This window comes from Mixophyes fleayi, chromosome 9 (genome assembly GCF_038048845.1).
Source record: "Mixophyes fleayi isolate aMixFle1 chromosome 9, aMixFle1.hap1, whole genome shotgun sequence".
NCBI lineage: Eukaryota > Metazoa > Chordata > Amphibia > Anura > Limnodynastidae > Mixophyes > Mixophyes fleayi.
In genome coordinates this window covers 30213651-30241268 of record NC_134410.1, presented here as the reverse complement: position 1 = coordinate 30241268, position 27618 = coordinate 30213651, and the positions used below count along the sequence as shown (strand labels likewise).

General features: G+C 39.4%; 1 protein-coding gene across 6 annotated transcripts; it reads left to right on the top strand.

The window, feature by feature from the left end:
* Window positions 1-1077: 1077 nt before the first annotated feature.
* LPAR4 (lysophosphatidic acid receptor 4) lies at window positions 1078-24695 on the top strand. Of its 6 annotated transcripts, XM_075187191.1 has the most exons (4): window positions 1078-1290; window positions 2229-2462; window positions 15056-15232; window positions 23183-24695. In XM_075187191.1, exon 4 carries the CDS (start codon window positions 23254-23256, stop codon window positions 24388-24390), a length of 1137 nt encoding a protein of 378 aa, XP_075043292.1. In that variant the 5' UTR covers window positions 1078-1290; window positions 2229-2462; window positions 15056-15232; window positions 23183-23253; the 3' UTR covers window positions 24391-24695. The 6 variants fall into 6 exon arrangements, with proteins under 6 accessions (XP_075043292.1, XP_075043291.1, XP_075043294.1 ...); XM_075187190.1 differs by lacking the exon at window positions 15056-15232; XM_075187194.1 differs by lacking the exons at window positions 1078-1290; window positions 2229-2462 and adding an exon at window positions 3485-3558.
* The last annotated feature ends 2923 nt before the right edge of the window (window positions 24696-27618 follow it).

Below are 27618 nucleotides of genomic sequence, written 5' to 3'. Positions count from 1 at the left end.
ACTTCTACATTTCCTTATTAGAAATGTTAGTAAATCTGCCACTTAGAGTTGAACCACCTTTGTATGCATGCCTTACAAGAGATGATGTAGAGTATGAGCTTTATATATATATATATATATATATATATATATATATATATATATATGCACTGCTGTTATTCACCCTCTCCTCTGGTGGCAATATTAAACGGGCGACAATGAGATCTTCAATTAAGCACATTACCACCGGCACATTCACTTGTAATGGAAATCCAAGCAATGTCCTGACAATGCATGGGGACTAAGGAGGAGGGAGATCTCTGTACCTGCTTTTGAAGAGGGGTTACGAGTGATATCAGATATACTGTCTCAGCTGACCTTCTAATCAAGTCCACCTCTGTCTATATAGTCCAATTTGCCTAAAAAAAAGTCCTATCAGGAGCTTCTTATTATACATTAACCAAAAGAAAATATCCCCTATTCTTTAATAGTATTGTTTAGATTTTGTTTCTATAAATGTCCAGTAAAATTGTACACATGTAAAAAAAAAAATGTTGCAGCAGATATACATCTAGTAACATGAATGGGAGATGAGGAACTGAAATGCATAGATTTTAGTGGAACAGCACCCTCTAGTGGCCAAAATATCATGAAAAATACAGAAACACTTTTTAGCATGCTATGTGGGAACTTTGGAGCAACTCTTATACACACACACATATACACACACACACACACACACACACACACACACACACACACACAGATAACCATGGTTTAGTCTACCAAAAATGTCTACAATTTCATAACCTATGGTGAAGTGAGGGCTACAAAATAGGAATCACAAGCATATATTCAGCAAACCACTTAAAAAAGTGTGCACATTTTAGAATGACTTGTGAAGGTTTCACAATTATTTTTTTGCGTGGAAAGTCTATACACAAAATGTAGAGAGGAAAAGTATTGCTAAACTTGACATTCTCATTTACCACAGCAGTGCTTTGAGGTCTGGCACCACTGAGGTTAATGAAACAGCTTGGAGTTCCTCACATATGATGTAGTTGTAGAGGCGGGCCTGTGTTTGCTTTAACTCTGCAGTCTTACGTTAGGAGGGAGAATTCTCTATATCAAAGCTACTTTTCAGGTATTTTCTATGATGTTGTATTATCATTGAGGGAAGAGGAACATGAAGTAAGAAAGAATGGGTTTGAGGATCAAATGGTTCAACAATTCAAGCTTTCAGTAGTTTGGGCTAACGCTGAGAGCAGCTGGCCAAAGACCAGATGAATTAATATTCCAGTCAAGACTAAGGTAAGGCAGACAATTAACTAGGCTTGCTTCAGCAATACTACAATGCCTCTCATTATACTTGTTGGCACTGAATTTGGTTTGCAAGTAACAGTTTATAGGAATTAAACTTTTTTTTTTTTTTTGGAACAGCATTATAGTACAGAAGTAGACCATCTGAAGCCTGTCCTGGCTGGGACCTGTAGTTCTAAAATAACTACTTAGCTACAGGCTACTTGAAGGCTATTTAGTAGAATTTCAATTTGATGGGAAAATAATTCACAAGCAAATTCTTGTATTTTTACATTTAAAATGGGATACTTGATGAGACCTGCCAAACGTTTTTTGTTTTTTTTTCATTTGTACAGATGAAAAAAAACCAAAACACTCCAATAAAATCACATACAAGAAGAAAAATGTGAATAGTGTTATTCAAGTCTCCATAGCTTGATGTTATGCCAGATAGTATTATGAGAAATCTGGTAATATTTTTATAGCTTGGCAACATAAACTTAAAACAAGAGAGGCAGATGTTTAACAAGTTTGTTTTTGTCTTTTTACATTTTAGTGCGCAAAATAAAATCAGCAGTAAACATATAAATATAAATGGCTTGTATTTTGAAAACAAAAAACATCTTCCTATTTGGACTCTGATATCTCCTGCAAACTAATTGAGCAGGAAATAGGTTTTATTCATTAAAAGCTGAGTTTATGATGTTAATTCCTTTGTGGGGGAGCTGTTTTCCCTGGCAGTGCACTTTATAAACCCCTCTAAGGATTGTGATTGGTTTTCAAGGAATGGTAAAACACAGGGATCTGGGAGGGGTCTCCGAGCCTAATAATACTCCTCATCCAATAGAAAACATTTCCTATGGAGACCCCCAAGGGTCCCCTTCCTTTCAGATCCAGCCCAGACATTAGGCCTATTCTTCTCTCCAGTTTTTTTTTCTCTCTCCTCTAAGGCATGCTGCCTGCAATACTCAGCCTCGGTTTTGTCTAACAAAGGAGTGGTGATAACAGCTGCTGCTTTCAGATTGGGAAGGATTAACTCGATTCTGGAGAATGAGAAACTGGACAACTGTACTATAGGTTAGCTATATTTTATTTCCTCCAAAGATGGACATGCACATGGGGGTTTAAATCAGTGTCATATGTGCCTCAGCTGCAGGAAACGCTGGCTTTGGTTTCTCGCTGCGGTAAGTTTTATGGATCATTACTGATACTTTATTAAATCTGTTAAAATGTTTCTATTGTGTGTTTAGTTAATGCAGATTCAAAAGGACCTGCCAGGCAATATATAAAGCGTAGCAAGTACGTAAGATGACTGTAATGTGTTTTAGTTCCATGCCTGGTCAGTGTTGAATTCCAAAATAACGCGCAGTTAAAAGTTTACTTCGCGTTAAAAACAAAATACATTTAGCGCATCCGTTTCTTTTTTTTTAAATGCTGCACCGACTTGTATGTATGTGGAACACATCCTGAGTCTTCTAATGTGCTGTTGAGATCAATGGTTTTGCTCGTTATAAGCCTATAAGGATTGATAGTCTGTTCATGAGCCGTCAGTTCCCTAAGGAAACGCTGGAAACAGGCAAAGGTCCCTCAATCACTCTGCGTTATTGCTGGCTGAGGACAAATCCTGTATAAATGGTTTCATTAGTGAGTATATGTGTTGTACTCAAGTGCACTGACTGTACTATGTCTACTTCAAAGTTTATGTAAGGCTGCCTGTTACCCTGAAAGAATTCCTTATAGGAAAAGTGTAAAAAAGATGTCAATGCATTGTGCACACAAAGCTGAAATAGGTCGACTAATAAGTGCTTTTTGTGTGTGTATTTATCTGTGTGTGTGTGTATGTATGTATGTATATGTGTATATGTGTATATATATATATATATATATATATATATATATATATATATATATATATACACACTTGAGTTTATGTGCAGTTTAATAGAAAGCATTGTGATTGTTGGTGCTGTTTTGGGTACATTTGCAGATGTATAGGATTGGGTGTGACCTTGGTCTTTTAAATTGAACTGTGAACTTTGATGCAGATGTTGGGAGGATGGAAAGGAGGGCTGTATTGTAAACATCAGGAGGGATGAGAAATGTTGTGAGAGGGGGGGGGAAGGGAAGAAGGCAGTAGGGGGGAGGAAGAGGGGAGTTTACACATTTTAATGAGTGTCAGACATAATAGAAGCAGGGGTATTTTTTTTTCTCTGTGGATGAAGAGATTCAGTGGACATTCGCAAGGAGATATTTAATGTACTCATTTGTTTGTGGATGTATGTAAGTGTGGGTACATAGAGGGCATGGGATAGTATACTTATTAATCTTCTAATACTGTATACAGTAATATACACACATTAACGAGAATGAATTGAAGAAATGTGATGAGTGAAATGCATTATTCTATGTTACTATGCCTGCTAAATATTTAATTATTCATTCTGTGTAGCCTTTTTTTTTGTTAAATAAAATGCATTGATGAACAGTTAACAGCGGCCATTAATTTCACTGACTTGTCAGTTTATGATTTTAAACCTGATATATGGTGGGGCTGTGAGAATTTATATTACTGTCATGTTGAGTTGTAGCGCATCCATACTACTAGATTGATGAACAGCAAATATCCTGTGTATTTACAACGAAGTCAATGAGACTGCAACTGGAAATGTTATCAGATTATAGTTTTTGTAGTGTGGTTTAAGAAATGAAAGCTTAATTTGTATAAAGGTGTAACTGCCATATTAGCAGGGGTGCCACTGTCCTCCCATGCTAAACCCCCGTTTGTGTTTGTGTGTTTTCACTCTTGGGTGGTAAATTGGGGCCCTTCCAAAATCTTGCTATGAGGCCCACAAATACCTAGTTATGGCTCTCCTTATGTATGGTTGCTATAGGTGACACCACCTTTACGTTTGTACCAGGCTTCATAAATGTCAGCCAGTTGGATTAATTTATGCAGTAAAGTACAAACCACTCAGTGTAGCACATCTCTAATGTCATTGTGCTTGTGTTTTCACATCAAAATAGTGGCTTTTCACATGCATTTCATGTGGACCTGGGTGAGCTGTAATTGTTACTAGTTTAGGCTATGATTTGCAAACAAGATGACGACTAAGCTCCGCTTAATTTAAAATGATCAGAAAGATAAGTTTACTTTGTAATCTGGGAGACCCTATGGGGCATATTCAATTGTTAACGTTAAAGTAATGCGCCCCATTACCGTAATTACGGTAATAGTGCACGTAAATACCGGTATTCTGGTACTTTTCTCGCTGGATTTCAGCTCAGGGAGCTGCGAGCTGAAATCCGGCTGACTATTACCGTAATAACGGTAACAGTTTTTCCGCGGTGGAGACCGCGGACAATTGAATATGCCCCTATATGTTCAGTGTATCATAGTAGTTTTACGGGGGGATTCAAGTAGCCGTGAAGTGCTGACGGATATCCTTTTGATATGCGGCTGCGTATATTACCGGCTAACACGGTACAGAAATCTCCTCATATTTTTCCTTGTATCCCTATGGGATGTGGGAAAATAAACAGATTTTAGTAAAATATCTGATGCAATGTGTCTGAGTGGACTGTTCCAGAGAAACATCACCCCAAATTGAATTCCCACCTTAGGATGATATCTGGCTGGATGTTTGCTTACTGGATGGTATTGTGCATGGTTTGTATAACACCTTAATTGCTGCAGATATTTTTCAATGCAATCAACACACATTTTCATATTTCGCAAGCGTGAGTATTTGGGAATAACTAAATCAATTGTATGTATATAGTCAAGATGGACAGACAAAAGTAGGGGAATAAAACACTTTTGAAATCCTACCAAAGGTTATGTTCACAAGGCATAATAAATTATATATAGTTTTATTTAAAAAAAAAAAATGTGTGTGTGTATGTATATATATATGTATATATATATGTATATGTATGTATGTATATATATATATATATATATATATATATATATATATATATATAATTTATTTATTATAGCAAGACAGCCGTTTTTGTATCCAGGTTGTCTAGATCTATTAGTGCAGACTTTGACAGCTCGGCTCCGGTGATAGTGGAGTGTGACTGCTATCTTTAATGGCTGCTCATGAACAGTTATTTGGAGATTTAGGCTCTTTAGAAATGGCCAATAAGTAAAAAAAGAGATTACAGGTGAGCATTGAGCACTACATGTTTGGTGACATTGAACTGCGTTACCTGTTTGATGCTCGGGTCAAGTGATTGGAACTTATGGAGCTCGATTAGTATGGTCAGCCAATGTTTGTTCATACTGTCAGATTGCAGTTACACTGCCACTGTATTTTCTATCAGTCCCAATTGACATTTGATTGATCCACCATAAGTCGCAACATGCCAAGCTCAGTCTGAATGCTGATGGACAGGATCATTGTCAATTTCGGCCACAAAGCAACCAGGGGGTTTATTTACTAAACTGCGGGTTTGAAAAAGTGGAGATGTTTCCTATAGCAACCAATCAGATTCTAGCTGTCATTTTGTAGAATGTACTAAATACATAACTAGAATCTGATTGGTTACTATAGGCAACATCTGCAGTTTAGTAAATATGCCCCCAGATCTCTTCTGAGGTCACTGAATTTTGTAGGTGAGGGTAAATATGACTGCATGCCCATACTGATAGTCGTCATCTTCTAAGTACATTTACCTACATGCCAAATAATCTACTTATCAGGCATCAATCTTATTTGGGGGTTACATGTACAGCATTTTTAGCGTGTGATCAGATTTGGATAAACAAGTTTCAGAATATTAAATGCCACTTGCTTTGTGTTCTTCCCAATGCATTTCTCTTGGTTTTCTGTGACATATCAGTTATTTTGTGGTTTTCTTTTACACTATTTATGTATCCTAAAATCTGCCAATTCACTTCCCGTGGTCTGCAAGAAATTGTGGTCATAAACTTGAGCTTTGCGATCTTTGAAAGCAGTATTATGCGTTTTCATTCCATTATCATGTGTTTAAAAAAAATGTTTTTTTAATTGCACATGTACATGGACTATTAAAATTGGATGTATACGATAAATCCTCTAATCTTGTGCCACCAAAATTGTCAATAAGCCTGCGTGGAGCATATCTATTGCCTGAAATCCTCAATTTGAAAGAGTCGCACTCTGCAAAGAATTGTCTAAATATTTAAAGGGCCAGCAGGCCTTATTAATACTATGTAAAATGTTGTATTGCCATAAATGCCAATACGTTCTGTATTTTGCGTAAAATCGCTCTGAGCGTGTCCAGAACTGGACTGTACGCCAGTGAACGCAGCAACATCAAATTAATCTTCGAGCCAAAGGACCGTTCCGGAAGCCTAAAATTTCAGGGGCGGGTCTGGGCGTATGCATATAGTATATGTACAGTAAGGGTGTGCTAGGCTTGAGTGCACGCAACAGCATCAGCTTCATGCTTTGGTCATCTCAAAGGTGCGTGGTTTTTCTGTCGTATCGCTTGCAAGCAGGGGCGGATCTAGAAAACTGGTGTACCCGGGGCGATTTAGGGGGGGCGATTTAGGCCCCGCCCCTTTCTAACATCTTAGGCTAACGACGGCTGCATACTATGTGCAGGTCCGTCCAGCCGTGACAGGCAGGGACAGTGTGCTGCCCGGCTGCTCAGATTTGCTCCTAGTTGCATCTCGATGTACGTCTGCCCAATTTACATTCTTTTGCGTGCCTTAATGAATCAGTCCCAGAATCTTCACACTTCAGCTCACCAAATCATCTGTGACATGATGCCAGTAGTCCTGTTTTTGCTAAACTGATTTGCAAATGGACCACACTATATGTAAATTGAATATGGAGGATAGAAATTTTACATGACTTTTTAGTTATTTGTGGAATAGAATTTGTTGAATAATCTTTTATTTTCTAACTCGGTGTCTTAAAATTCTATTAGACCATTCTCTGGTCGTCCTGCTGTTTGGTTTACAAGTTGGCTTGACACCTCCAGACTACCTAAAATCTGTTATTTCTGAGCTTTGCCTGTTGAGAATCTGCTTTTAGAACAAGTGATTGTGATTAAAATATACCTCCCAAAATCTGCAAAGCAAAAATTGGGATAAATGAAACGCCATCCGCTCGAACCACGTCCATATTGCACAACACAACACCCCCAATTCACCCAGCCATGCTTCATTTTAACCTGAAGTGGCAACTCAATTCTGATGTTTGGTCATACTTGCCAACTCTCTCGGCATTTCGCGTGAGTCTCACGGACTCCCGGGAGAGTGTGGCAATCTCCCGCATGGGCAGAATTAGGTCCAAAGCGCCGCGATTCACCAGCCCCTCCCCCTGCTGTAAAATGACGTGTTTGCGTCATTACGTCACGGGGCGGATCCAAAATGACGTGAATTTTGGAGCCCCGTCCCCATCCCGCCCACCTCCCCCGGCAGGCTCCCGGAAGCCAACTTCAGAAAGTTGGTAAGTATGTGTTTGGTGGGACAGACCCAATTTCTGGGTTCAAAAATTGGGTTTGTACCACCAAAGTGCTGCTATTAAGGGGGGGGGGGGGGTTGTGATTAAAGACTATAGAGGTTTTTCTCTTCATTCATTCTTACTTGTGCTCTTCCTTCATTCATTCATTTATACTTGTGTCTTTGCTGGGTCCTGATTTTTACATTGATTATCATCGTCATATACTCTCCACACATGTACATGTTCACAGGGCTGTATTTGGAGTTCCTGCGACCCTAGGCAAAGGTGAGTAATGATGTCCTATAACATATTTGAGAATGCTACTGTTCTACTTACGGGTCTATTTATTATTAAGTGGCGATAGGGCAGGTTTTTTTTATTGCCACTTATCACAGCAATTGAAAACCTCAATTTACCTGCAATTGCAATAGCGCCACCACAAGTTTTGTTAAATGGGCTTCTCCATGCTGAGGCAGATAGCCGGCGAATCTCTTCGGGGAATAGCCCTTGATAGATATGGAAAAGTTCTATCTCTGGCAAAAAAAGGTGATGGGACCTTTCTCGCTATACATCGACTCCTTAACGTCAAATGTCTTCAACGGAAAATAAAAGCCCCACAAACCCCCATTCAAGACCTATCTCTCCCCTACCTTGCTCATATTCTAATAAAAACCACAATAAAAATCCTTAAAAGCAAACATGTCATCCAGACTAAAACAAGTCCGTTATTCTTTCTACTTTATGTATAACCTCTATTTTGTAGCCTCCTTTTATTCTGTTTCCTCATCCATGTTTTATATTGTGCACATCTTCGTTGTCTGAGCTCCGCATTACTTTATTTCTTTCCCATGTCACTTGTACGCTTCCTCAACTCTGCTCCACATCTCTTCCTTATGTTTGTTCCCCAAGTATTCTTCCTGTCTCTTGTGTGCTTTCCAGTATCTGCTCCCACAGATTTACTACCTTATTTCTCTCTGTTCCTTCTTTATGCATGTTCACCGTGAGAGCTCTCGCATTTTACTTTTCTTTAGCTGTCTCCTGACGTCTATGCTGCATTCTTACAACTGTGAGCTCCTCTGTCTGCTTGTCCATGCCTACCTTCCTGCACGGCCGCCAAGAGGAATTTTGGACCCTAATACAGCAACTTTTTGAGCCCCCTTCCACAGCCACTAAGGGTGTGTGTCCACACACTGGTTAAAGGCTCCTCCCACTACACAGGCATGCCAACTTCTCCCACTCCCAATGAGGTGCCATCCTATGCACTTGCCATTAAATACGGCCATTCACATGTTTATACTTACACTATTTGTATGGATCCATCATTGGCCAATTTAGATTTTGGGAAGTAGTTGCATGGAGATTTACTCTGCTACAGCTTTACATGAGTCCATGGTGTGTACTTTGATGCGTTCCATGAAATACTATAACTCAGGCCTGTCCAACCTGCGGCCCTCTAGCTGTTGTGAAACTACAAGTCCCAGCATGCCCTTCCAGCTATCAACTGGTTGTCTACTGGCAAAGCATGCTGGGGCTTGTAGTTTCACAACACCTGGAGGGCCGCAGGTTGGACAGGCCTGCAATAACTGTAGTCTGTGTAGCTTTAGGAAAAATGCCCATTTTTTAATATATAGTCCACGTTTGGTAATGATTAAGAGCCATAACAATGCTGTGGAAGAAGTTTACTCTGCACAGTAATAACCATTAGCAAGAGAGATAAAATACAATAATATATATTTGTAAAGTATAACCATTTATATTTAGTGTATATAAATACACATTATTTGACCAAATGAGTGAAAGGCTTAGAACCCAATAAAAACCTGAAACCTTTCCAGCCTCATTATTCCAGCACTGACGTTTCTCGTGTCATTTTGTACCTTTGAACAGATTGCTCTTCAGCACTCAACTTTTTTTAATTACTCTCTGTGGAGCAGATTTGTTTCCTTAGCATCTGTATTCTATCTGAGCTTATCACACTGCTGACATATGAACTTGTGCCAGAAATGTAAGATGTTTCTCCTCATGTTCTCGTCTGCTGAGCTGCGCTGCCGTGGTGGAATCATATTGTGGTGACTAAGTTTCTTGATGAATCACATTATATACAAACAGTAATTTGGACTTGGGACTGATGGATTGTCTAATTGCACTCAATGTGATTGTAGCAGAACATTTGTATGAATGTATGTTTAATTGATGTAACTTATAAATTGTGTGAGGAATTGCAATTACATATAGCTTCAGTGGCTGATCTTCAACTAATGAATTTTAGCAGCATTATTTCCTAAATAAATGAATATGAAAAGTATATATGTAATATATATACGCTTGGAGACAAGGGGCTAGGTTTACATTGGGGGCCTCACGGGGGAATGGAGGCGCCCTTAGCCCAGGGGCCTCCATTCCCTTAATCCGGCCCTGGGTATGACCAGTGTCTGACTAGGGTATTGAAGGGCCAGCTAGTAGTGAAGACAATCTTAACTAGTCTGCCCTAGAACCAAACCCCCATTTAAACCGTGTATGCGTAGGTAAAGATAGGGGCCCACCAGGGATGTCCCTCACATCTTGTTGGACCTGTCCGACACGGCACAGGTATAATTTTATAGAAAGGTCACAAAGTATCGAGACTAAATTAGATATGTATGGGATACCCTCTGCTTACTTTGCAAATCAATAGTAATTTATTACTTACATTTTAATAAATGTTGAACTTTGGAGTCAGTTAATTGTACTCCTTTTATACAGATGGGATTTGATGGGGCTGGGACCTTGGATTCCTGCAGTGGCAAAGTGGGGGGCACAGAAAAATCAGCATGTATTGGCCTGATTGTTGTTATTGTTTAGTAAGGTCCCACTGTCCGTCGTAGCGCCGGGCAGTGGGGAAAACAAGATGTACATAAAACAGAGGCAAACAAGGACAAAATAAATGCAGACATGGATCTCATTGGAAGAAGGCACAGCTGAAAAGGGAGCGAATGTGGCTCCAAGTGGAGATTGGGATAGTTGCGAGGGTGCACTAGTGTAATTTTTTTTTTTTTTTTTAAAGATATGAAGGCTATGGGAGAGACTGATCGGGCATGGAATAGAATTCAATAAGTGGGTCACAGACACAGGAAAAGTAGGTGGGTGTGAACAGTGGTTACCAGAGGAGAGGCGAGCTGCAGGTCAGAGATAGATGAGGGCGAGAGAGTATTTCAAGATGAGATGTATGAAGGGTGTCATGCCACTAACTTCTAAAGGAAAATATTGCCAAGAAAACTTCTACTATACTGTTACAGATGAGCAAGACTTTCAAAACTGTTCAGTGGAATAATTGCCTTCTTCCACATACGGTTGTGGAATTTAGCACGTTTCACCATCAGAATTTGGCTGTAAGTGTTTTGTATGGAACTAAAACCAAGCCACAGAGCAGAATAAATTGGCTGTCCATTTTCGAGCTCCATTTATAAACTATAAATTCAGAGAAATATAATTTACAAACTCGGGGGTCTATTTATCCAGACCCTGCTAATTTAAAGGGTATGATTTCCTCCATCTATAATTGGTTGATTTAGACGACGTTTGACTCTCAATGCCGCCATAAGCGGAATTGAGAGATTTAGGTCCTCCTTCAGATGAAACTTGCTGGCAGGAGGTTAAAGAGGAGATCAGCACTAACTCTAGCTCCACGCAGATTAAAGAAACTGCTTATAAACTGTATTATAGGCAGTATTATATGCCTGATAAGCTCTCAAAGATGTTCCCTACGTCCAGTTTGAGATGCTGGTAGAACTGTAACCAGAGAGGTACATTTCTTCATATCTGGTGGATCTGCCCTTGAATAGTCCCCTTCTGGAATATGGTCCTTTCTGTAGTTAACTGTTTCCGAGTGTCCTGTGTCTTAAGGACCCCTGGACTTTCTTTCTATCTCGCCCTCTGCCTGATGAGTGTCCCTTCTGATAAATTGATTTCCCAAATCCTCGCTGGTGACAAATCCCAACTGGCTAACTGCTGGAAGAATCCTGACCCTTGTACCATGGCTAGTAAGAACTATGTCTGGCATAGCATGAGCATGGAGGGTATCACCTACTATCTCCACAAATCACAAGTTTGACCTTGTTAGGACTCCCTGGTACTCTAGGGAAAGCTGTAGCTGCTTCCATACACTTTCCCCGTCCCGCGCTTTTGCGAGCTATCGTTCCTTTCACAGCCTAGGTCACAAGCTGCCTCCGGGTCCTTCAAGCTGGGCACCTTGTTCCTCTGGACTATGCTGGATGATTGGTTCTGTTTGTGTCTTATTATGGTTTGCTGACTATTTCTTTACCTATACCTGATGATTGTTTCCATGTGAGCTATGTACCGGGTTCTCTCCCGCACCCCCGCCCATTCCATGCTTTCTTGTCCCCCCTTTCCCATAGTTCACCTTTCCCTGTTATATAATGGAAAAACTGGAAACAATTTGTGTGTTGGTATTGGGCCGTCTATTGTAATTGCTTTTAATCCGTTCACTTTCTAAATAAAGTGTTTTACATTTTTATTTTTTATTTTAAAAAAAAATCATGTCCTGTTTTTTTTTTTTGTATTGTGGTAGAATGGGACGGGAAGAGAATCGGCACTTTTCAGAGCTGGGCCAATATCATTATTATAGTGTAATTAGGATGATTATGAAATGTTATATTGTCATGATTTAGCCTAATATCGAAAGTAACACATACTTGCCAACTCTCCCGGAATGTCCGGGAGACTCCCGCATTTTGTGAGAGTCTCCCGGACTCCCGGGCGAGTGTGGCAATCTCCCGAATTCTGCCCACTTCACTAGGAAGTGCCCCACTTCCTAGTGAAGTGGGCAGAATTAGATCCCAAACGCCGCGATTCCCGGTGAATCGCGGCGTTTGGCCCCGCCCCCGCTGTCAAATGACGCAATTTGCGTCATGACGTCACAGGGGGCGGGGCCGAAATGACGCGATTTCGGCCACCCCGCCCCTTCACGCCCCCCTCCACTGGCTGGCTCCCGGAAGGGAGCTGAAGAAAGTAGGTAAGTATGAAGTAACATTGAGTTGTGAGGGAGGGAGGGGGGGGGGGGTTTCCTAGTGCCTGGAAACACCCCTCCAAGCCTGGGGCACTGTATAATTGAGGTGGCTGGACCTTGCTCCCGCTTCACACGGCTCTGTTTGAAAAGGGTGAGCTGCGTGCACCTAACAGTAGTGCATGCAGCATTGCCCATGTATATTATGGGGATAGGAACAGTTGGAGAGCAGCCAAGCACTGTCTAAAATTATAGCCATGCCCCCATGCATGCTGGTCACACCCACTGGTGGCGTGGTGTGGAAACCCCCCTCTACAAATCCTGCCTTTGCCCCTGTGTGTTTAATCTGGAGTGTGGGTCTTGTCATGACAGCAGTTAGCCTCTGGGGAATGAAAACACATGTGTGCAACGTATCGATACCCATTGAAATGAATGGGAAGAGCTTTATTTTATGTGTTTCAAAACCAGTGAGATAAGTGAATATTACAGTGATTTTGTGATGTTTGACAATCCCCTTCCTTCCTGCAAGGCTTGAAATCATGCTTTAATAGGTTCCCTTCTGTAAATGCCAATTGGCAAAGCTGTTTTCTCCTTGTCCTTATGAGTGATGACTTCGATGTCCCAAACAATGTATGTTGGCTGAATGTAGCAGTGACAGTAGTGCGTGATAGGTCAGAAAAACCCATCATTCATTTGAGTGGGTAGTGTGCCCATGGGTGGGGTCTGCATAATGAAGCTATAAAGCTCATTCATTGAACCTCCCGAAGAGCTGATTGACATCTCTCTGGTAGCCAGAAGAATGGTGGTTGTAGAGAAAGAAGCTTCAATGTTATCATTGTCTATCTCACTGGCTACAGTATAGGAATCCTGACTGAGCTTTTATAAATGCAGTGACCATTCTCTGAGGCTAATACAAACTTGAAGCCTTTAGAAGTGTAGATTTTTCTCTCAAAGACAAACTGTTTCCATATAAGAATGTTACAATTGGAAAAAAAAATAAAAAAATTGTGGAACATTGCTGATTGAAATTCAAAAGTTTGCCATTCATAGATTGCGTTCGCCATGAATGTTAAAATTGTGGTTTTAGATATTTAGACCCATTTTGTGTTTCAAGATAAAAATAAGTGTTAACTTTTTTTTAGCTCTGACTGCCATCCGCAATTAAAAACCATTAAAGTATCAATTTAAGCTTACCCATGTGTGAATTACCTTGACATTCTCAAATATAGCTCTATATTTTTGTAGCTTGTATATCGATCTAAAACTTGAGAAATTCTTGCAAAAAAACTTAAAAACTGACTTGCAGCCGCTTCGAATATATACATTGTCTTAATGGCTGCACAAAGTACAGTGTCATGTTTTAATGTCCATCTGTTAGTTCCATGGGTCACAAACTATACCTCTATTAATAAAAACTTCCTAAAACTATCCTACACTTTTTCTGCAGCGAATGGTTAACTATCTTCATGGCATAATTGAAAGCTACGTGAATATTCATTAAGTGCCCTTGTGCACACATCAAATGTGTCATTAAAGATGTATAAGATATGAGTTAGAACATACTTGCCTACTTTTGGCAAGTTGTATCCGGGAGAGGGGTGTGTCTAGAGGGAAGGGGCGGGGTGCGGCTAAACGCATCTTTTTGGAACCGCCCCCGCAACAAATATGCTGTTTCTGTCGTGGGGGGCGGGGCCAAAATGACGTGAATCACGTCATTTCAGCCCCGCAATTGCGGGATGCGGGAGACTTGCCAGCTCTCCCAGCAGTCCGTGAGACTGACCCGAATTTCGGGAGTCTCCCGGACATTCCGGGAGAGTTGGAAAGTATGAGTTAGAATGGCAGAAAAGACCACTCCAAAGCTGACTCTCCTGCTCTGAGAGCAGGACAGTTGCTTTATTTACAAACAGGATGGGTACATTTTAATAGACGGGAGATGTTCAAAAAATGTAAATGCAATGCTCCTGATCTCCTTTACAGACCTCCTAAAATCACCTTTAAATTACTGTTACAATGTGTTTTATTTGACTCAAGGCATGCAAATATAAACTAAGAACATTTAGCTAATGTTGACATTGTGTACATTCCAGGCATTATCCATTACTTATACAACCCTGACAACAGTGAAAGTTCTGTTTGGTATATGGCAGAAAGATCACTCTGGTATTTTATAGTCCAAATGTTACAAAATACAGCATGTATATATGACGAGTGTAAAAGTCAGCAGAAATAGCCGTAACATATGGCCAGCCGAATTTCTTATTGCATGCATGCATACATGGTGGTGGGTTGGCTGATGTTATCTGTACTGAATAGAACATGTGCCCCCTTCCCCCAGGTCAAAGATCTGGTCAAGACATCTCTGTGAAGATAATTATCTGAATTCAAAACAGACCCTTCAGTGCATTCAGTATGCACTAGGCCAGAAAATAGCAAAGACCTCACAGGATATACAGTAGATGGTTAAACACTGAACGGACCTTCATCCAAAAGAGAATGAGTCAGATATGTTTAGGTAACTGTTTTGTTTTTATTTGTGTATATGTGCTGTAAACTTTATAGGATCTGATTGTTAAAATATTTTGTGTGTTCTACATCTCTTAAATAAGGGACAGTTTGCTCTAATCAATGTTGCAAAAATGTCATGTCTGTTTAGTGTGTTTCTTTCCATTTTATCGAATTGGGAATGTTATATCTGCAGGTCCACCCCATAAGAATAATATAATAAAACGGATCACAGACAGAAAAAAAATAATGTAATCTTCAGTCGGCTATTCTAGCCATCAATTATCTCTAGTTAGTCAGTTTAAAGTTGTGAAAACTGCCCCAGTATAGAAAAGGTGGTAACTAACCTCCTTTTTTATGAAAAGGTTCATCTGTAGTTTAGCACCAAATGTAATATGTGAAAGCAGCAATATCTAAAAATGGTCTGATCAATGTCTTTGATGAAATGATCTTGCAAATTTTTTTGTATTTATACAGTGCTGACGTATTGCGCAATACATACATACACCAAACTGATACAAGCCTACTTTTCATTTATTAACATAGGAAGGAAGTGGCAAAAAATGGTGGGAGAGGGAGTGTGTCTTGGGCAGGTCATGGGCGTGTCCTAATTCGTCTAAATTTTCTAAATGGTAATATTGGTCGTTATAATGGTCATCTCTTCGTATGGCATACTTCCCAACTTTTCTATCTCTACCTCCTCAGTGACATTCTGAAGCGCAGAACCAGGAGGCAAGTGCTGAGGGGGTGGTTACAACGTGATCCCAATGCCGTAATTTGGTGCGCAATGATGCAGAGGGTGGGGCCGTGATGAAGCGATTTCTAGTGAATCGTGTCATTAATACCCTGCCAACTTCACAAGGAAATTGGCGGGATCCGGGAGGGTTCTCTGCTCTCTTACGAGTCCAGGAGACCTACTCAAAATTCCTGCATGTTCCAGGATAGTAGGCAAGTATGCCGTATGGATGTTCAGGGACATCTGCCCCATGGGCCGGTCCCATAGTGGGCTACCTTGAACTGGGTCACTGGGCCACCGGCATTGTTTTCCTTTAAAACAGGCTGCTGAATCAAATCTTGCCCCCCCGGGCCAAAATTTGCCAGCCTTCCCTCTATGGTTGTTTCATATTCTGTATGCACCGAGCAGTCTGACTCACCTTGATCTCGGCATATACTATATTTGATGTGTCCTGTGTTTCAGTTAGTACCGAGAATGTATCCATTACAAGCAAGCACTGTAGTTAAAAACGTGAAACCTAATTTTCTTAATTTAGTTTATTTTAATTTGATTGGGAAATGGGCAGGAAGCACAAGAGTAGAACACTGTGTACTGGGTGAAATGTGTCAAGTTAAGCGGTATTAGAAGATTCCGTTTTTTGTTTTTTTTAATAAGCCTTCTAGACTACTATCCTATCAGCTGGGTGAGACTGGCAAAGAGACCAATATACCATGTAAACCGCAGCTGGTATAATTTCCTTCAGACACAGCACCTGATTGGCACAAACTTCTTCAGTCCGTCACACCCTTAACTTTACATTCTCCCTATGCATTACTTACCTAAGTTTAGTAGTCAAAAGTCCTTGCAGTTCTGCTGCATTCATCACTCCATAAATGGGTACGTATTTTTCTTCTATGGTTTATAATTATTGTAGCTTTGAGTGTATATAGTTCCTGGACATGATTTATAGAAAAATAAACTATACATAATTTTAGACAGACTGCAAAGTAGAGGATAACTTACAATGGAAGCTTTTTACCTGTTTATATTACTCTCGCGTGACATTTACATTGCTCTCAGCGTGTACACTATGTAGCAGTGGCTGAGCCTGTAGAATTGATGTACATCGTTGTGTATGAACTTTGTGTTGATCATTTTAGCATAAGGAAGATTTCTCTGTCTAGTAGAGCAATAATTAACAGTCCCTTAGAGAGAGATACTGAATCCTTGCCTGCTTCTTTGCATGTGTGCTTTTAAATGCCAATATTAATATTAAACAAGCTGGTTCATCATCTTCAGGGTCAGGGTAATTCCAGTTGTATCTAAAAGGATTCCTATGGTATTTTAACTTTCTAAAGAAACCAATCGAATGGGATTTGTGACTATGAAAAGGGCAAAAGCCATATGGCCGGGTGTTTTCATCCGTGATAACTCTTTGCCCTAACTGTCAAGGTGTTACCCGCTGGCCATAGCCTTGCTGGAAGTAACGTCCTGTGGTGAGAATAAGAGGAAGCCTGTTTAACAAGGATCAAGTGGATGCAAATACAGCCGCTATCCTTGTGGATCTCAGGATGGAGATAATTTAAAAATTTTTAATGAAAATAAAAGCTTTAATTTTTTGGAATAAAGCATTTTTTCAATTGATAGTTTTAAAATACTTAAGATAAGCCTTACCATATTCGGACAGTGTCACAGAGAGAGATCACTGGGGCAGCTGAGTATATTGTATTGAGAAATGGCGTTTGTTTAATAAATAGGCCTGTTAATATTAAATTAGCTGTGTTGTCTCAAATGTGATTTTAAAAGCTTCCAACTTGAAAGTGTCTGTGGTCTTAAGTGCTATTTGTTCCTTACATCTGTTATTTAAGCTAATGATATGACATTTTAATAAAGCATGGTGGTTTCTTATTAGTATTAAATGAACTAACAACATCTCCTGCAGCACTGTATGAAATAACACATATACAAAACAACTATAATTACATTATCTTAAATGTTAGGATGAGGCTGCATTGGAAATTGATTAGTTGCACAATTCTCCTGCATATTTTTTTTTGGTGTGCGGGGGGAAAGGGGGGGGGGGGTAAAGAATAATTTCCAACTAAAGATGCATTTTTATTTTTTGCTGGTATGACTAAGAAGATGCCTTTTACCTGCGTCTCCTCCAATTCAACAGGTCTCAGAATATCTCTAATAGTCCATGGACAATGAATATTCTATAGTGAGGCCCGTTTCGTGTGAGTGGTGTGATTAGTCACTGCGTGATAAAAATCGTCCATCTACCCCTTGTACACTATGGACAAACAAAAGGAATGTGAACATTGCCCAAGAGTTTACAATGTAGATCATGGTGAGACCTGGACTCTCAGGAGCGCAGGATAGGCTCCATGAAGACCATTCACTGGGCCTGCAAAGCGGGCATAGACCTGCCATATTGTTGCAAATCGTGTCCTCCTAGGTCTTTCCCCACCCACTTCATGATGTAAGTGATGTCGTCATGTTAAACCCTCCCCTTCTTTTTATACCTGGCTTTCTCCTCACCCTGAGACCAAATATAGAAAGTAGGCAAGTATGCGTTAATGCTTGCTAAAAAATATTAGGAGTTTAGTGATGGCGATTATTCAGTACATAGTACACCAGTGTTGGCTAACCTGTGACACTCCAGATGTTGTGAAACTACAAGTCCCAGCATACCCTTCCAGCAATAAGCTGCTATATATTGGCAAAGCATGCTGGGACTTGTAGTTTCACAACACCTTGAGTGTTACAGGTTAGCCAACACTGTAGTACACTATGCTGCATGGAAGCTTTTAGAACACGCTTTCATTGCTCTGTGCGGCTTCTTAATGTTCATGTTTCAAGTTCTAAAGAAATGAAACCTGATAACCAGGTCACAGGCGATTGAGATACTGGCTCAAATATTGCACTGGGCCAGTTGAGTAGTACGGTAACCAGAAATATGTTTTACATGTCAAACTTGACAATCGCTTTTGACAAATAAAAGTTGATTGCTTGCTAGAGGTTTAGTGCAAATTTGTACCTTTTTTGAGCAGAGAAAAATGTTCAGTGCATGATGCATCTAAGTAGACTATACCCACAGAGTGGCTAGCCACTAGACTAGTTCATAGTCTCCCGTCATGTCTGGAGTTATAGGAAGGCCTCCCAGAAGAGCTTATGCCTCTACTGCAGGGTGGGCAGGTATAATTTACGTCATCAAGCCACACTGAATGTGGCAAGGACGTGATGATGTAATGATGCCCATTCACTTGAGTTGAAAGCCTCAGATTAGTAGGGCATACTGCTCTGGACAGTAATAAAAAAAATAATAATAATCCACTACTGCTGTCGGCCAGCACGTATATCTGTGTCCCTACATAAATCAAACATTAGTCTTTGTGGACTGCGCTACAAGCTCCATCATGACCTGTTGACTAAACATAGTATAGTACTTTTTTTTAAGATTTTAAATTAACTTTTAAAGCTCAGATAATAATGGGTAGTGGCATTTGCACCTTAAAAGCATTTTACTGTACATTTAGGGGCATTTCAAGAAACAAATATTTAAAACCTGGGATTGTCTACGCACACGTTTTTAAGGAGTCTATTTGTGAAGTGGTGAATAGCCTAAAATCCCAGAAAAAAGCTCTAATGCAGCTTTGCTCCTTGTAACAAAGGCTTACCACAGAAATCTGAAATTTCTCTGACCTTAAGCAACCTTCGGCTCTATAGCACAGTCCCCATTGCCCTCTATGGGGGCGGTGAACTGAATCTGCCATTTTAAAGGGGTGATGAAATTGATTTGTTCGTTTTGTATGTCAGAATTGTGATCAGCTGTGTTACAGATCGCACACTGACCACCAATGGTAAACAGAACCCATAATTTTACTGCTCTTTCAATACTTATATGTCGATGTTTTTACTTAGTGAAATTTAAATTATTGCAACTAAACATAAACATAGTTTTGAACCATTATAGGAATCTAAGCCAGCACATGGGGTATTTTCAGTCTATAGTACAATTTACAGCTTTTAACTTGTTTAAGGTTTTTAAGCTGTGCCAAAACACATGTTCCTCTATCCTGAAATGCCTTAAGGATTTTAAGTTAAACCTCTACTTATATCACAAATGCAACCACAAGAAACTCACTTTCAAGTCCCCTCTTATTATGGGCTATGGTTTACCATCATTTTTATTTATATCGTGCATCTGATCTCCTTGGCATCCAAATGTACACGTGTATAGTCATTCCCTGGCTACTCCATTATCTATTGAAATAGAAACATTGGCATATATGAAATTAAAACATGTCCTATTCACACACACCCATCAAAATATAATGTATCCCTGGCAATGTTCTCTTATTTTTGACTACTCAAACAGATTTTGGTAGCAGAGCAGAAACATTCAGATGATAGGAAGTAAAGAGATTGCCATGTGCACATCTCACCTTGGGAAAGTATGGCTATGCAAAATAGTGGATGGGGCTTTATTGTGTGTGAAACCATACCAGTGATGTCATTATTTAATTTAACGCTGTACTACTACCAGCCATTTTCATTTTACTAACCTGACCAAGACCACAGGGGTTGCTCCATGAAGCCTTATATCCTGGGCTCTACCACATATAAACCTGCCTACTGTCCTGGGTGTCGCCCACACTGCAGTAGAGTAGGCCACCCTCCTTTTATCCTTCATCACTCTCTGCATTGGAAGTTGGGGCTTTGATGACCAAAGGTGATATTCCCATCATCACGCAGCCGGGGCAGGGACAAGATGACATGATCTGCAATGAATTGCATGACCAAGGCTCCACCCACTTCCAATGCAGAAAGTAATGTGAGGCCGAGGTATCTGAAATGATATGTTACTCTCCCTGCACTTGGACCTACCGGCAGGCAAGTATGGCCAGTTCTGAGATAAGAACCCAACCAAGCCAATTTCTTCACCACTTTATAATGGCAGCAGAGGGGTGTGTGAGTGGGTAAACCAATTAGCAGCTCCATTCTCTTGATTTTGTAGTTTCTGATAAGTCCTCCAGCTCAAACCTCCTCTGCAGCATCACACAGCTCCGGTTTTCATCCAGGGTTGTTAGAAGAACAGATCCCTGGGGAAAAATGGGTGATCAGAGCAGACCCCTGGGTCCTTTTTGGGTATTAACCAAGCAAAATGTATGAAATCTTGTATTCTCATGTATCCCAACATGCATAACAAGGCAAGCGGTCTTGAGCAGTTTTTCATATCAGCAGAACTAGCAGTAGTGCGCCTACCTCCCGACATTCCCCATTGGAAGGTCAGGACAAATTAATGGTGAATACATTTAGTTTGGAGTTATAATGGAGGTCAGTACTGGATTAACATAGGGACTGCAGCTCCAAACCCCTTCCAAATATAGGCTTATAGTGATGTTAAAATAAATGTTGGCTGAGTGCCTTTAGCCCTCCCCAACCCCCGTCTCTGCAGCTCTCATTATCTCGTGTTTAGGTGTGAGAACAGCTACTCCGTGCTTGGAAATAAAATAAAATGGGAAGCCGATATGTAGGAGCAATGTTAGATAGAACATTCTGAATACACTAAACTTCAGGTCACTGGCTCTAATACATATCCTAAAACTAGGTATCCACTAATATGAGGCATCTTTTAATACCGTCTGCTACTGTTAAGACTTATAAGTATTTGGAAATGAATGTAATAATTTGCTGTGATTATTATATAAAATCAATATAAATTTATATTAGATTATTATTGTATTGATTTCCTTTTCAGATCCACTGTAGTTTTTCCTTGAATCATTTATATGACATTTTGGAGGGGGGGGTACCAGAAAGGATTACCAGGAGCAATCCATGACTTTAAAATAAAATATAGTGTGAATGCTACTATCCAAAATGATGCGAGGTGCAGTGCCCATTTCCCTCCCCCCTCACTTGCTACTTGACCTTTCCTACGAGGGGAGAAGTAAATTTGGCAACTCTGGTGAAGCCCCCAAATGATGATCCACTTTCATGAAAATCTCATCAGACATCATTTTAATCATTTTAATTGTTGGCGTCCAGCCTTAGGGGTTGTGTTTCCAGCCAGTTGTACATTTGCCCTGTTCTACGTTCACCAAATGATGAATTTAGCTAAAGGGAACCTTAAAATAGTGGTCTTTTAACTGCTTTGAGGAATGCTTTCTTTGTACTCTGTGCACTGTAGCCAAACTCTAGATAGACTCTGAACGCAGCCTGTTCTATTTTGGTCTGTCTGGTGTTTGGATGCAATGAGAACAGACAAGGCTTTCCTCACAGTGATTAAAAGAACATTAGTTTGAGGTCCATTTAAGCTGTATTTACAGTGAGGTGAATAGATGAACAACTTCCGGTGAGTATGTGCAATGAGCATTTACAATAATATGTGCAGCAAAGATTGCTGGTTAATAATCCTATACCACTATAGGGCACTAATGCTGACTTCATGAAGCAGAAAAGTAACTTGTCTGTTTGGTGTTCATTTGTTCCTACATTATCATGAATATTGATTCATCCCATTAAATGTCGGCTGTCACTGTGTGTAGGTAACAGAGGCTCTTTATATTCATGGGAGTTTCTTGCAGCTATAAACTGACACTTTTTGCATAGAACTCCGGGCATGGTGGAGTGCTACTATATTGTACTTGATGATCTATTTTCTTTAAATATTCCGATTTAAAATTAGGTTTTAAAGAAATATCACTTGTGTCAAATGTATTTTCTATGGAAACATCACACAGTTTCTAAAACCTCAGTTTCCTACGTACTATGAAGACCATGGGCTTGAGTCATTAAGGAGAGCAAAAAAAAAAAAGAGTAAATTTGAACCTGGGCAAACCATGTAACAATGCAAGGGGTGCAAATTAGTTTATGATTTTGCGCACAAAGAAAATACTGGCTTTTCTTTTTATATGTAGCACACAAATACTTTTCACTGAAAATTTAAAGTCGATCTAGGATATGCCCTTTACCAACTATGAATCTGTCCCCACATGTTAAACTTACATCCCCCTCCAATACAACATGGTTTTGCCCAGGTGCAAAGTTACTCCTTTTTTATGCTTTACTCTCCTCAATGACTCAGGCCCAATGTGTTTAGAGAATGTTACTAATACTTTTTCTAGTGCTAGTTTACGTATTTAAATGTGTTTTTTGTTGTATCTGAATGACAATTTTTTGTCATATGGTGGTCACAATATTCAAAATAATCATCAATTATGTTTTCTTTCTATTTAGGATACCAGTATGTATTATGGAGATGAGGACAGAATTCAACATGACTTCAGACTTCAGCTGATAAACATGCAATGTCAAGATTGCTTCTAAAATATTCTATGGATGCTGTTAGAATCCGTAAAGGATTCGGCAGAACTTTCCTGAGCTTTGGGATGGGAAACTACAGCAACAATAATAACACATGTCTCATTGATGACTCCTTTAAGTATAACCTCTATGGAGTGGTTTATAGTGTGGTATTTATCCTGGGGTTAATCACAAACTGTGCTTCCCTCTTCGTCTTCTGCTTTAAAATGAGGATGCACAACGAAACTGCTATCTACATGACCAACCTTGCCGTGTCCGACCTACTGTTTGTATTCACCCTTCCTTTCAAAATATTTTATAACTTTAATCGCCACTGGCCCTTTGGTGACACTTTGTGTAAGATATCTGGCACGGCATTCTTGACCAACATCTATGGAAGCATGCTTTTCCTCACTTGCATCAGCGTGGATCGATTTCTGGCAATTGTCTACCCATTCCGTTCCCGTACCATTAGAACAAGGAGGAATTCTGCCATTGTTTGTGCAGGTGTTTGGATTTTAGTGCTCAGTGGAGGTATCTCGGCATCTCTCTTCTCTACCACCAATGTGTCCAACTCAAGCACCACTTGTTTTGAAGGCTTTTCTAAAAACATCTGGAAGACCTATTTGTCAAAAATTACCATTTTTATTGAAGTGGTGGGGTTTCTCATACCCTTACTACTCAATCTTACCTGCTCCTCGTTGGTTTTGAGGACTCTAAGGAAACCCGAAACTCTGTGCCAGATTGGAACTAACAAAGAAAAAGTTCTGAAGATGATCGTTGTCCATATCACCATTTTTGTTGTGTGTTTTGTGCCCTACAACTCGATCCTTTTTCTTTATGCTTTGGTCCGCTCCCAAGCAATAGCAAACTGTTCTATTGAGAGATTTGCAAGGACATTGTATCCAATTACCTTATGTTTTGCGACTTTGAACTGTTGTTTCGATCCATTTGTTTATTACTTCACTTCCAAATCATTTCAGAAGTCCTTTAACATCAATCCTCTAATAAAAATGGATAACCTTTTCAAGATTGATTCCGCAACAAAAATAGTTTTGCCAGTAACGCAAGAAGATCTAACTGAACAAATGAACATTAACAATGGGGGAGATCCCATGTCAGAGTCTAATTTTAAGGACTAGACTTGTATACAATAGTATAACACGCAGCAAAATGTTTCTAAAGATTGTAACTATAATTTATGAAAGATGTGTTGAGCTCTATGGTCAGTATTATAGGCAAAAAATATGTATTAAAATAGAATGTTTAATTTAAATAGAAATATAATGTCTGGTATACTGTAAAAAGCTACAACTGTGTTTTTTGTCACAATGTTTTTGTGTAAATATTCATTATAAGTATTGTAGATATATTTGCTTCATTGACAGTTGTATTAGTATTTACAGCATTTCAATGTGAAAAAGGAAAAAAAAAACACTAAAAAAAGTATTATACACTGTTATGTTGGCTGGTGTCATTTATCATGTTCTCCTACATTGAAAGTTTGGGCAAAAAAAAAAAAGTTGGCATATTTTGGTAACTCTACGGAGTGCATCTTAGTCTTTAGATCAATGAATAGGCACATGAACCCATTCCTAAAGGACATTCTAAGCTTGTTTAACCACTGGTGTTAAGAAGATCATGTTTAACAGGCAGTGGTAACCAACAGTTGTGGTGGAGGGGATCAATGGAGAAGCACGAGTAAATAGAGCAGTCAGCGTCCTAAAATTGCTGCCTACCGCAAACACTACTGGCTGAAAAATGTAAGTGGGTATGAGATCATTGCATTCAGTGTGTTTTAATATCCATAGACATGCTTTTACTAGCATTAATAAACACGGGTAAAAGCATGATTTTTGATGTCTGGTAATGCTAAAACTGAAGCCCCTTTTTACCTATCAGCTGGTATGGACATCTCCGTTCCCTTTTATACCATTTTTTTTAATTTCTTTGGCACCTTCTTAAGGATCTGTTCTAGAGGCAGCCATCAACCTGTTTGGTTCATGGTTGGGGGAAGCACATTATTTACTAACTGCTCAAAGGTGGTGTTCTTACCAACAATATTAGATTTGGCAAAACAAAAAAATACAATATACAGTAGTTATCTTATGCCCATAATGTATTGCATATTTTTCAATTTGGTCCTATCTTATTGCCATTCTTGACACTATTTTAGTCATGCTTAGTATTTGTTATATTACTTATTGCAGTCTGTAGTTGAGGTAGGAACTTTTTGTTTAAGGAAATATTACTTGGCTATCTTATATTAAATGTTGTGATATTAATGTCATCACACATGAAAAAATGTGTATGCTGGATAATATATAGCATATATTTTTCATCGTTTATCTACAGCAGTTAAGAAAAAAGAATTCTATTTACAGTAATATTGATGGAAGGAGAAGTGCACTATGAAGACATACATTTGGCCAAACAAAGTAACTGAAAAGTGTTTCTTGCTGGTTAAAAGGTGCACAATGGAGACGGACATTTTCTGTGTTACGTCAACATTCCTTTAACTGCAGTCTGTCAATTCTCCCAGAACAAGTGCCTCATCCCTCCATCACATCACACGTTCTGCCGGAACTGATAGGTGTAGTGCAAGCCTGACCAACCTGTGACTCTCCAAGTGTTGTGAAACTACAAGCCCCAGCATGCTTTGCCAGTACATAACCAGTCGATAACTAGCAAACCATGCTGGGACTTGTAGTTTCACAACACCTGGAGAGCCACAGGTTGGCCAGGCCTTGTGTAGTGTGTAGTCAACAAGTACAAGAGATTTAATTACTGGAAATGGGGAGCCAGAACTATTTCTGTTCCTTAAAGACTTTGGATACACTTTTTTTTTTTTTGTAACTTTATTGTTTTATCAGCAACTTTTTGGTGTGTGAATTTTAATGCACAGAAAACGCCTGACAAAGTGTGTGGGATAACACACAATACACTTATGAAAAAATGTGATGCAAACACATTGCATATGTCACTTCTGCACAACTTTCATGGGAAGAATAAAAACATAAATGACACAAAATCCTTCACGTTGACTACAAGGTTTCCCCTTTTTTGACACAAGTACAAGCGCTAGTGTGTCCTTCACCTAACACGACTGTTTCTATGCACTTTAAAACCAGGAGACCTTCAGTTGTGCAGAATTGCTGTCAGGCGAGATAATTTATAACTTGAGTTACTGCCGATTTCTTCCACAATAGCGTAGCTAAGTGTTTAATTGTGTGCAGATTGGTCTTTCATTGTGCTGTGTCAGCTTGATAATGAAAACGGTTTGTTTCCCAGGAATATGAGGATTATCTTCTCTAGTAAAGGAAAGTCACACAAAGGATGATTTTATATTTAATAAAATGGTACTTATGAAATTAGTTATGTTTTCTTATCCGCTCTTGTACAAAGTTTATTTTTTTTTTATCTAATTAACTTTCCATGTAAATAACTTGTGACTTTCAACAGAAATGGCTTTAGAATCTTGTCACTTAAAACCAACATTGATGGCCGTTCTAGAATCTAGATGAAACTTTCATAGATCTGTTACACTTGGTTGACTTCCTGTTGTGCTTTTCATTTGCTCACAATAGAACTTCCTGTTCTGCTATTAAGCAGGAAGTCAAATGTGCATTGGAATATTGATTCCTCAACAGTATATATTATTATAGGCCTTTGAAAGACAGCATGTTTTTTCATATGAGCTAATTGTTTTTGGTATTTTAATATATTGAAGAACTGAGTAATCTCTTATAATGTAGGAGTAATTTACCACAAAATTGATATGTATGCATATATTTGCAGAAAAGCAAAAGGCTTTTCTCTTTTTATTAAACAAATGTTGATTCTGCTGCGAAAATGGGAGTTATCTACTCCCTATTTAGCAAAACCCTGCACCAGTGGCAGGAATAGCCTTCAGCAGGGGGCTCCCTATTTTCCATGGACAGTGGAAGTTCAAGACTGTTGCCCTATCACTAATGCCACTTCAGGATGGCAATAACATATGCTGTACACTAGTCCAAAATGCTTTATTAGTTAAAGCATTTTTTGGTATGTTTTTAAATAGATTTTTTTTTCTTACCATTTCTTTTAATCTATTTTAAATTTTTGTTAAAAGTGGAACTGGAAACCTAAGGCCAGTAAACAGGAAATCTGGTTCACTCGTGCACACTCTCCCACACTGGCCAGGCAAAGCCATTAGATCAGCCTTGCCACTGTCAGCCAGTATTGCTGGGGCGCTGAGCATCGCTATATATTAGTGTCCATACTATCATTGTGTATGGCCATGAAGAGGCTTATTTTTGTCTGATTTGGGTGAGAAGTCTCAGGTGCCGATACAAATCTAACAATAGTGGAAACAAAAAGACTGTAGAAAT